The sequence below is a fragment of the Chelon labrosus genome (assembly GCF_963514085.1).
Source record: "Chelon labrosus genome assembly, chromosome: 10".
In the NCBI taxonomy this organism is placed as follows: Eukaryota; Metazoa; Chordata; class Actinopteri; order Mugiliformes; family Mugilidae; genus Chelon; species Chelon labrosus.
In genome coordinates this window covers 4,113,098-4,125,809 of record NC_140360.1, presented here as the reverse complement: position 1 = coordinate 4,125,809, position 12,712 = coordinate 4,113,098, and the positions used below count along the sequence as shown (strand labels likewise).

The 12,712-nt window shown below is 40.5% G+C and overlaps 1 protein-coding gene across 1 annotated transcript; it reads right to left on the bottom strand.

The window, feature by feature from the left end:
• Positions 1 to 4,086: 4,086 nt before the first annotated feature.
• LOC311494748 (serine/threonine-protein kinase SBK1) lies at positions 4,087 to 6,850 on the bottom strand (the record flags this gene model as incomplete). Its single annotated transcript, XM_084553969.1, has 3 exons — positions 4,087 to 4,796; positions 5,586 to 5,788; positions 6,688 to 6,850. 3 exons carry the CDS (start codon positions 6,848 to 6,850, stop codon positions 4,146 to 4,148), a joined length of 1,017 nt encoding a protein of 338 aa, XP_084410095.1. The 3' UTR covers positions 4,087 to 4,145.
• Between the last annotated feature and the right edge of the window lie 5,862 nt (positions 6,851 to 12,712).

Here is a 12,712-nt window from a genome sequence, read left to right as displayed (position 1 = left end):
TGGACTAATGTGGCGTTTAAGTACTCAAGTATCAGAAACATGAGAACACCCGCAGATAAGATTAAGGGGAAAGTGCCTGATGAAACCTTTCACAACATTTGGCAGATGCAGAAAGTCACGTGGTGATGATAGTAGATCTTTGTTTCCTGGAAAATGACACTTTGCTTATCTGTTAAATTTGAGCTGTCAGACTTAGCAGGAAATCACAATCACTTGCTCATCTGCAAAGAAAAAATAAAAAAATAAAAAAGCAAATGACCTGCACTGGAAAATATTTTTAGCTCGCTCAAGTCCACATGAATAATACAGTTGTTGTGATGCCTTGTTACACAGAAGAGGCATGCGAAACATTATTTTAATCTTCTCTAACGCCGGGTGTGCTATGTGTGCTAGCACAGATAGCCGGTGAGTCAGATGCCTAGACTGGCTTTGCGCTGGCTTTGCGGTCGGATTTACGTTGGCTGTTTTAGTGTTTGTTTGACAGGCCTGGATGTGCACTTGGGACAAGGGGTCGGCTGAAAGAGGACCCTGGTTAGCGTAATGCCCTATTTAAACATGTAAAGCATGACGGGGTCAAGCAGGTTCAGGCACCGGGCCAAGTCTGGCTTTGCCCTCCTCGTATCCTGACAACCTGAAAGCACCTGTGACGTCCCGTGTCCCTGAACAGCCAGAGACGGACGTCCATCCGTGCGGGGGGCCAGCTGCAGCAGGGTGCAAGGAGATTATCCAATGTGGAGGTGCGTAAGAAGGTCAGTGAAGTAGGTGAGGGAATGAAAGGTGGGAATAAAAACGGAGGTCATCAGTCTATCCTCGCCTAGCGTAATGTGATATCAGGCCACGGATACGTTCAACAATGCATCAGTTTGATTTGCATCGTGTCAGAGCGAGAGTGAAGTGATTCACTGAAATGATTCGGTTCACTTGAGTCACTTGAGCCATTGCTGTTGTATGACCCCCTCCCATTACAAAATATGTTAAAAGTAGAAAAACAACCAAAAAAAGCTAAATGTGCAGAATTAATATATAAGATTAAATGCAAATATAAAAATAGCAAGAATTGCAACAAAAATGCAAAGTGTAAAATCAGAATATGGATTTAGATTTATATATTTTTTAAGGGTGGGACTTTAACACATTAATTACGATTAATTAATTACAAAAAAACAAACGCGTTAAAAAAAATTAACGCATTTTATCGCAGTTTGCATTCCAAACAACGCAGAACTTTTGTCAGTGCACAATTTCCTTGTACACCGATTACACTGATGCACAGGGTTGGGTCAGATTACTTTGAAATGTAATCCATTACTGACTACAAATTACATGGCAATTTTTGTAATCAGTAACGTAATCAGTTGGATTACCAAAAACATGTAACGTAATCTGATTACTTTTAGATTACTTCAATAAATATGCACCTTAAGTAAAAGACACCGTCACAGAATTGATCAATGAATTCTCTTTTTATTTTTCTCATTATTATTTCATTACATCTAAGAAAACTTTTTGTTCTCAGTAAAGCTGAGAAAGCATTCCTTTGTGAATGAACTAAAAACTGTATTAACTAAAAACTTTAGATTTATTACTAAGTACTTTCTTTACTCTGAACATATCCGTTTTTCAGACCATATCCTCATATCAACCTGTTTAACTCTTTTCTCACATCATACTGAATGTTTGCAACTAAAAACATTCCTAAAACATTTTTCTATCTTTTCTCATATTTCTGAACATTTCTCATAACATATCCACAACATGTCTTTCAAAATCTCAAAATAAGTCTGTAAATAAGTCTGTAAACATATCATAGAACAAAAGTGAACATGTTCTTTTCACAACATATTAGGATTTTTTCATGCCCAGGCTGTCATAAACAAGTTGCATTGTTTGCATGATAAAATGTAATCAGGTAATCCCCAACAATGTAACTGTAATCTGATTACACAATTTTTGTATTGTAATCTGGGTTGATTATAGTTACTTGATTTTTGTAATCTGATTACGTAATCCAGATTACATGTAATCCATTACTACCCAACCCTGCTGATGCACACGTCAGAGCTTGGCTAACGGTTACCAAAATGGAGGAACCAGATGAAAGCATGTTGCTAGGACTGATGGAAGGCAAATTTTATTTAAAAAAAACTGCCTGATGGAAGCCTTGACAAAAGCGGAGTTTTGAGAAAATTGTGCAAAAAACAAACAAAAACGAAGCACTTCAACCCTACGATGCCATCTAAAGGCAAAGCATCTTGCAGTGAACACAGAAACCGCCGGAGCTGTTAGCACTAGCAGTCCCAGTCCAAGTACGGATAAGACGTGTCGGCAGCCCAAAGTGTTTTTTTTGTTTGTTTGTTTTGTTTTGTTTTTACCATTTAAAGTCAATACTGCTAAAAAAGGCACTTTACCTTTAGGTCTGTTCAGTTTTGGCCGGGGATATTTTCTTTATTTTTCTACTGTTTTGAATTAAATGCAATTAAATGCATTTTTTTCTAGACATTAAAAGAGCTTGAGTTTACAATATTCATGTCTGTGTCTATTATTTGATTCAGTCGTCCACTAAAATCCATTTAAATAAAAGAAAAAATGCTATTTGGGGCAAATATTGTTATGCGATTAAAATGTGATTTATCGAGATTAATTAATTACAAATCATCTAATTAATTAGATTATTTTTATTTTTATTTTTATTGAGTCCCACCACTAATATTTTTGCAAAAATGCAAATGTCATAGCATGTACATTAACTAGATCAGCCACATAACGAACACCAGCGTGTTTAATTGCTTGGTTTTATTGCAGTATTTAACTTATTACTTAGATTCACTGGCTGGAGTGAAGCCAGATCTGAGTCCACGGAGTTTCCGGTTTAGTCCTCTAACTCACCCTATGTACTTAGCAGCAGCCAGACAAATAGGATCCGGTTAATAGAGACCACGGACTTAGTGTCTCCAGATGTACGATAATTACCATATGTCTGTGAAGGTTCTCAGTCACCCAGGTCATGGTATATCCAACAAAGGTTCAAAAAAGGCAACTGGACTTGTAGTCCGAGTCCGAGTATGGATAATTACCGTATTTATACGATAGTTTCGGGGCCTGTGCGATATAAAAGGGCAAATATACGATAGTCTGCCATTTGACTGACAATGAATAAAGCTGTCGTTTCATTCAAATGGCCAAGCCTCCGTGTTTATTCTTTTACACTTTTTAAATACACTGTCTTAGCGTGTCATTTTTCAAGTTGTTTTAGTACATACAATAGCACGGGTCAAAATACTGTACAATCATTTTAAAGCGGCAGTACGATATTTCTTAATTTCCCATGTGGCAACACTGCTCAGACTGGTGATTCCTGATTCAGTAAGAAGATTCAAATCTTTAACTTGGGGGATTCAGGCCAGCTCTAGAGGATATAGAAAACTCTGAACAAAGGTACAATTGTACAATTTTTTTTTACATTTACAGAAACTAATCAGCTGCTACACAACACTGATATTTGCAATCTTAAAGATCAGCAGTCTTAGATCAGCCTAACAAAACTTCTTTCGTAAATGGCAAAGATTTGAACTTGAACTTTAACAACAGAGAATTAATATTCATGCACCTACATCTATATCAAAATACTCACAATAATGTGCTGCAGTTGAGTTAGTCAGTAAAACACTTTATTTATCCACGTAACATTTTCATTTTAGTTTAGACCTGAAAGTAATCGGAAGACGCTCTTCTGAAACTGACAACAAACACATGTATCTGTATATAGTGGGAGATAGTTCACTTTAATCAGTGGTTTGATGATGTCACTCAAAGAGACAGGTTTATTTTCTCCAGAACGACTCCTTTGAGTGCATTTTTGCAGACTTCTTGTAGTGTAAGTGGCATTCAGAAATCAGAAGTAGTTTTACATTGTGACATTGGTACTTTTATTCAGGTATTTAAATACTTGTTCCACCACTAACAATGGTTCAAGCGACATTATGGAGTCTTTGTTTTTGTTGCATGCCGATAAATAGTCAGGGGTGTTATCCTTACGTGGTACAATAGTTGGACACACGGCTGAGAATGATGTAAATTCAGGATGACATTCAACACTTCAATACACAAGGCCTACATTATACACTCACATAAAAGCAAAATCTGCACTAAGTATCAGATATTTCATTGACTTCTCCATTCCCATAGTCATTTCCAGAGGCAGTGATTTTTCCCGTTGTCTGCTGTACCTTCTTTAGCCAGTCCTTCTCCACATACACTCTCACCTCCCCCACCGTGCACCTACTTTCCGCATCCAGAGCCAGAAGCTTACCAAACATCTCCATAGCTTCTGGAGTGAACCTTTTCCACAAAGGAGGAATGTCCTCCTCTGCCTCAGGCCTCTCCTCCATTCTGCACCAGTCCGCAAACTCCTGATAGAAGTCGTCTGAGTCCATGCAGCGCTCCCAGGGGAAGTAGCCCGTGAGGATGCAGAAGATGACCACGCCGAACGCCCACGTGTCCAGGCTTGGCTCCACACTAAGAGGAGGGGCAGTCACTTCTGTCTGGCCATCCAGCAGGGCCATGGTGCAAAGTTCGGGGGCCATGTAGGGAAGGGTTCCTGTGATGAAGCGTATCAGGGTGCCTCTTTTCTGGGCAAGGCCGAAGTCTGCCAGCTTGACCTGGCAGCAGCGATTGTCCAGCAGGAGTATGTTTTCAGGCTTGATGTCGCGGTGGACCAGGCCGTGGCTGTGGATGAACTCCAAAGCACTGGCGATCTGGAGGACGCAACGTTTTACAGAAGATTCTGGGATACCCACCTGGAAGAGGTAATCAAACAAAGGACGTTTTTATGTGTGTGTACATATCAAACGTAAGGATATACTGTGTAGCCCTAATCACTAAACACCACAAAAAATTATTCTGAATCCATTTGTACACCTCCCAGACATGTAGGCTGGTTACTTGTGGACTTACACTGGTCACGCATAACATTACGACCTAATATTCCTAATATCACGTAGGTTTCCCTTGTGCCTCCAAAATCAGAGAATGGACATAGGCCTTCTGAGGGTGTCCTGTGGTGTCTGGCAACAGAATGTTATTAGTAGGGGGTCTTTGAGGGGAGGGGCCTCTGTCATCCCACAGATACTTGATCAGTTTGGGATCTAGTGAATTTGGAGGCCAGGTCAACACCTTGTGCTGTTCTTTATGCTTTTTTTTTTAGTTGTTCCTAAAGCATTTTTGTGTGTGTGCCTGTGTCAATGTGTATCCTGCCATCAAGGAGTGTCATTGCTATGGGGTGGGGGTGCCTGGTCTGGTCTAGGTGGGTGCTACATGTCTAAGTAACATCCACACCAATGAATGCCAGGTCCAAAAGTTTCCCAGAGGAACATTAGATTGTCACAAGATGGTCAATGTTATTTACTTGTCCTGTCAGTGGTCATAATGTTGTGGCTGATGCTGTGTGTACTGTGACAACACAATCATTATATCACAAATCCCTTTAATATTACAACGAACTGTGGGTAATTTAGATTCACATTTTGAGCGTGTTAGCGTGTTGACATACAGCTCCAAGTAGCACTGCACCTCAACGTTTTACCCACTTTTGGCTGGATGACAGCAAAGAGGTCCCTTCCAATGACGAGCTCCTGAGCAAAACAGTAGTGCTCATTGGACTGAAAGGCGATGCCAAACAGGCCCACGATGCAGGGGTGGCAGGACAGGTGTAAGGAGATGCAGTACTCTCGCAGAAATCCCTGGAGCTTAGTCGAGGCTTTGGGCATCACTTTCAAGGCCATGGGAGTCCCTGTAGATCATCCATACTTCACTATAATTTCATGCACGTCATCTTGTTCCTGCTAAAATATTTCAACATCATTCACTGTGTTATTTTAATTAACAGAGAATTACAAATATGTGAGATAACTGAAGTACATTCCTTATACCAGGCATTGACTGTGTAGTTAATTTAATTAAGTGGCATGGTGGTGCAGCTGTTGGCACTGTTGCCCGACAGCAAGGAGGTTTGAATGCTGGTCGTCCATGGCATTTCTGTGAGGAGTTTCTCCCGAAGCCTTTGGGCTTTATCCCCGGCTTCCTCTGACATTTTAAAGACTGTTAGGTTCTGCATTGACTGCTTCTCTGTATTAGCTTTGTGATGGATTGCCAACCTGTCAGGGATGAGCCCTACCTCTAGCCACTGGGCTAGGGAGCTGGGGTAGGTCTTCAGGCAGAACCTGACCCTCTACAGGATCAAGTGGATACACGTCCATCCATATATTAGCTATAATGCAATAATCGTGGTATCTTCCCTATACTCTCTATAGGTTTCAAGTCCCCAAGCTTCAAGCCAACGACCCTCATTCCATCTGGTACTCTAGATTCTACTTTCGCCTTTGTCGTTGCAGCTTATTGCTCGACTTCCTCCCTGGGTTGTACGAGATTTGGAGCTCCTCTGAATGCAGTCATGGTTCTCGGGCTAAATTCTTTTACTCATGTACTGTAGTTTGAGGTGCTTTTCACGCCAAATTGACAACCGGTCATAAAAAAAAAGTGACAGAAAACTCATATTGTTATATACCAGTTTAGCGTCTTAGGTCTATCGATGATCACAAACGATCATCAATAGGATTGTACAAGATTTTATGAGCATGCTACATACTGTAACTAATTCATAGAACAAGGTTGCTAGCAGAAAACAAAAACCTCTGAAGCGATGCGTGACCAGCAGCACTTTGCCGTATTTGCCTCGACCAATCTCTTTGACGACGTTGAAGTGTTCCTGAATCTCCAGGTTGTTGAGGCTCTGCGCCGTCAGCTCCATCAGCTCGTCGATCAGGCTGCCGTCGGCGAGGCCCAACTCGATCATCTTCACCCACACGCAAAAATAAAACCATTTTTTATTAATTGGAGGTGCAAGGCCACCTTCCCTAATACTATGGAATCTAAAATTTAAACAAAACAGACTGGAGTTTCAAACCATTGGGCAACTAATAATACTTCCATAACCTAAACTCTGTGTTTATTACTGTAACCATAATGTCAAAGATCTTTTACTTAAAACCAAACCCTGATCTTTCCCTAAACTAAGTAGTTTTTTTTTTAAATAAACCACAACAAGATAGACACAAAAAATGTCTTTATTTAGGAGAGTTTATTCAAAAAAATGCTCCAGTTTGTTGTATCAGGATAGGGATGCTTTCCACTGTGGCTAAAACTTTTAGACTTCCAGTGAGATACAGCGTCTTAAGGTTATAGTTCCATTTGAGAATAAGAACAAATTCACTATAAATTAAAGGAAAAAGGTTTTTTTAGTTGATGAGATCTGAATAGTCTTCCTCCTTTCTGGCCGTTGAGCTTCTGTGAAATTCATCCATGAAATAATTTAGCGAATAGAAAATTAAAAATTGTAATGGTAGCTTAATTTTAAAGTTTGCTTAGGTTTTCCCAAAGAAAATAGATGATCTGAATAACTATGACTATATAATATCAATCATTCGTTCATTTTTATTGTACGTGACAGCGCTTTAGGAGCTTTGGAAACGCAAACGCACTTTAATATCAATGGCTTACTATTTTAATGCTTCTTTTACTAGAAATGGTTCAGAAATGGTATATATGAAATGATATATATATATATATATATATACATAATTTACAAAATGAACCATTTCTAGTAAAAGAAGCATTAAAATAGTAAGCCACTGATATTAACGCTCCTTCATTATTGCACAAAATTGGTTGAATTTCTTTTAATCTTTTTATTGGTTATTTTTCACGCTAAAAACTAAAGTTTGGTATTTTATTTACACATACCGTATCCAAAAACTTCAACATTTAAATTCTTGAAAAACAAGAATAAGACGATAATCTTTAGTACAAATTTTGTTGTGGTATTCAAAGTAAACTCCCAGTCAACGTCATATTAGCTATGACTAGATACAATCACAGTCAAGTCTTACCTTTTCTCTGGACTGTTCGAATGCTGTCACTGGAGTCTAAAAAAAAAACAAAAAACGAGGCGATCCAAACACACAAAACACCTCAGGACACACTCACACCACCACCATGCTTACAGCTGATCGATAACTCGAGGGCAGGTTGAGTTGCTGTCCCGTCAGTTCTCTAACCTCAGTGCTGCTGCTGCTGCTGCTGCATGAGGGGACTGGAAAGTTTTCCACTGCCCAGCGCACAGCTCTGCTCTTAACTTCTGCAAAGGGGCCAGAGCCCACTTTGACAGCTGATTACAAACTGTCTTTGCAAAGGGCAGACACACACAAACACACAAACACACACACACACACACACACACGCATACACATACACACACCTTACTAGTATAAAAAACTGCACATGAATATGCATCGTAATCATGTGCATATAACTGTCATTTACATTGTGACTAACACAGATATCAACTTATCCACATATTTCATATGTTCATACGTGATCGATTTGTGGCCTGTCACTATACACCAGTTGGTGACCCCCAGCCTCAATTACGGTATTAATGAATCTGTAGTACCTCTCATATATGGAGAAAATTAGCCTCTAAACAAACATGTAGGACTTTATATACAGTATAAAACATGATTGAATCAATTGTTGCATATGTTTTTTTAATATTTTCTAGAGTTTTACTATTTAATATTTATGTTCTGTAGTCACTGACAAGTATTCCTACCTTTTCTCCCATCAAAGGGCAGGCAATAAAGTTGACCTCTACTGGACTGACTAAAATACCGGAGTATTAGATCAGATTTTCCTCCACCACTGGCCCTTCTGGTGGGATTTGTTGCCACTTAACAGGCTAAGATGAGGTGTTGAGATGAGACAAACAGATGAACACAAGGCCCCGTGCCAAACTGTGGTTTAAATTTGAGTGTTAGCGAATACTATTTCCTGCTTAGGAAACCCTGTGGTTGGCTTTAGTACTTGTAAGAGAGATGGCAAAACAGCATAACATTGTGTGGCCACTACATTATGACCACTGACAGGAGAAGTGAGTAACATTGACCGTCTTGGGACAATTCGATGTCCTGCTGGGAAATGTTTGGACCTGGCAGAAGAGAAAATGAGGAAACCATGTCTCGTAATGTAGGCACTGAATTCAAAAGCATCTCCTGTTGATTCCTCACCTCATACTGCTTCATACATACTGCTGCTACTGCTGAGATGTGGTTTTACCTATGCTATTGGCATCGGCCGGTTCATTGGTTGCTTGTTAGGGCCACTAATATGAAATTTTTACGAAATGTTCATGGTCCTCAGAAGTTGAATCTGAAGATGTTGATGGGCCTTTTGGGTTTTTATTCCACATATGCCAGATATTTAGTTCCAGTGGAGCGGCACGTATATCCATATAGTGGGAGTGACTGGGGCACCGAAACGCAGCCTCTAAATAACGCATTATCTGCCGCGAAACTCGGTCATTTCACCAATATTTTGTTATGATACGCTAGTGCTATTCCCCGTTGAGTCCGGAGTTACCTGTTATCATCATCCAGGGTCTGTAGATTGACCTACTAAGCTCTGACCTGGATGATGTCATCTCTGAGCTCCGCACGCACCCGCGACGGTCGGCTTGTTTACCTGTAATTTGCTACCGCTATTTTTTTGCAACATGGCTGAATATTTTTCCGATTCTGAGGTTGTGGATGACGACTTTGACTTTATGGTGGACGTCCTTACTGTTTTGAGCCAGAGTACATGGATGAGGAGCTCGTTGAAAGGAGGCCACAGAACAACAAACTGCTGCACGTCCGCGAATAGATAACAGGTAACTCCGGACTAACTCCGGGAATAGCACTAGCGTATCATAACAAAATATTGGTGAAATGAACGAGTTTCGTAGCAGATAATGCATTATTTAGAGGCTGCGTTTCGGTGCCCCAGTCACTCCCACTATATGGATATATGCAGTGCTCAACTGGATCTAAATATTGTCTCAAAGACTACAAATAGCACCAAAGGTATATGGGTGAGTAAACGATTGTATTTTATGCCAGAAATAAGGTCCAGGTTGTAAAAAACAGTAGTTCCCCTTTAATGCAAACCCACAGAACAGCTAGCATGAGTGTAGACGCCATTGCGCCAATGCAGCTAACACAATAGCTTTTTAGTCATCTACAGTGAGTCCAAAGTTGCATAAGATGCTACTGGGCATTTGTAGCTCTGGTTAATCCAACTCTTACTGTTTTTACAGTGTAGGATAAACGTTGCAGACATTAGCATAACATTCAAATCCTTATTTGTTAAAACTTTCCATGAGGCAGTGGGTGGTTGAAATAAAACCAGCGCCAGCCGAGTGGGAGTCTTACCTTCGCCGTCCTGAACTAGAATCGTCCAGAATGCACTCAAGCAGTGGCACTCGCATACAAACAAATCCCTCGGGGTGTCGCCTACAACCCAGCCCGGCCTAATGGAGTGTTTGTTGTTGCACCTGTGTGCCAGTAATAGTGTGTGTGTGTATTGACCAGTGGCTCATTTACAGTGATCTCACTCAACGCTGTGACCTCTGGCAGTTATTCTGGCGGGGGTGGCGGCGAGCACAACTAACGGCGGAAAGAAACAGATACTTTGTGCATTGACCTCTGCATGGCTGTGGTTGGGTTAATGAGATGTCAGTGATTGCATTTTAGAGCTACTGACTATTCCACAAGGTACAAAGGTGACTTTTTTTGTAAGGCTCATTAGGATTTTGTGACCCATTCAAATTATGTGGTCGTGCATTAGAATAAAATTGTGTTTTTATGTTTTCATATTCCCAAGTAGTCTACTACTATATGCATCTATATATAGTCCATCTATTCTTCTACTCATATGGTTTCCAAAAATACCCTGACATGCTCCGGAGCAGCTAACTAACATCGCCCCTTCCCAGTACTCAGTGAAGCTGCCGTCGGTGATTAAAGATATGTAGTGGAGCTTGTTTTGAAGTTTGTGATCATCATGTTACGCTGTCACCACAGACATGGGGTCACGTCATATTTGGGATCCTTTACATCCCAGGACGGTGCAGAATAGCCTTGAAGGCGCCAGGAAAAGTCCATATCCCAACTTCTCGTCCCATCGCGATCCCGCTGCTGTCCTCGCAGTCTCGCAGGAATGGAATTGAAGAGCTATGAAGACAGACAGACCGGTCCATGCTGCTTCTTTGGCAAAGATCAATTTAAACGAAGATACGCCATGAAGTGTCGGTTGCAGCTGTCGACTATTTTCCGCTGTTAACGTTAAAGAGGCATTCAAAGTTTTCCTGTGTTTGGCACGCAGTGAAAATGAAGCCATGACTATCAGTTCCAAAACAAACTGCAGGAGATACTTGCTCAGAGCGCAGTGAGGTCAATATTTCCATTAGCTCAGTAGACTCTGTGAATAATTAATCAGACTTGCTCTTACATGAACACTTAGAGATTTGGGAAACGATGCTCGTTTGCAATATAACACAGAATCTGACAAGAAGCTAAATATCAGTTTCAACTCTGTGCTTGTGATGCCTTACTTAGCTTTATTCATGGTAAGATCAAGATTTTACAGAATTAGAGGGAAAGCCGATAAGTTCCCCTTGAGCAAACGTTTAGGAACAGGAAGAAACCTCTGACAGAGTCACGTTCAGCTCTTCCGGCCCATCTGCCTCAACCAGTTGGTGTGAGTGGAAAGTGGAAATATAATTACAGGAATAAAAAAGACACAAAATTGTTTATGGCACGCAACAGTACCATATAAATGCATGGGGAGTTAAAGATTGAAGGCTAAAGCCCAGCAGCCTAGGCCTATAGCAGCATAACTAAGGAATGGTTCCTTGTCACGTGTGCCAATCCTAACTATAAGCTTTATTAAAAAGGGAAAGTTTTGAGGATTCTACCTCTCAAACCCAATCTGGGAGCTCGTTCCACAAGAGAGGAGGCTGATGTCTGAAGGCTCAACCTGCCCTTCTACATTTGGAAACTCTAGGAACCACAAGTAAGTGTGCACTTAGCGAGTGAAGTGTTGGATTGGAGTGATATGATACCATGAGGTCTCTAAGAGCTTGGTCAATAAAAGGCTTTTTCACCTTCAGGGAGAAGGACTTAACATTAGCACCGACACTGCAGCAGTTTGGTTCAGTGGGAATTTTTTTTTTGGAAAGTTGTTATAAGAAATAACATTAGAGCAGCCCTGAAGTGATAAATGTTCGGTTTTGAGCATCACTTTGTACCAGGATGGTCACAAAGTGATAGAGATAGTGGAGACCTTGTGTGTGAATTAAAGGACATATTGACACTCTTATTGATTTCCAAGAATCCTCTAGTCATACTAGAGTGAATGGCTAGTTTCTAGTGTTTAGATCCAACACATAACTCCAGTTTTGTGTAACTCAGAAGTAGAAAATTACAGTTTTCCAAGTAGTTTGTCCGAGCCTTTGTGTTTTTAATGCTTCCATGCATGATATTTGACCAGCTCATTTGTTTCATCTGGCTTAACAGATGATTGAACTTGGCTGTGATCTGCATAGCAATGTGTTTCCTGATGGTAAGTATGTTTATAAATTGTATAAAGGTCCCAGCACTGAACCCTGTGGAACTCCATGACTAACTTTTGCATGCGCTGATGAATAATTGTTGACATGAACAAACAAGTCTAGTGCAGTGCTTTTAATCCCGGTGACACCTTTGATTCTCTAAAATAAAATGTTTAAGATCGGTGCTGCCAAACACATCACAGACATCTTTGCATTCCTGTGCACATGACA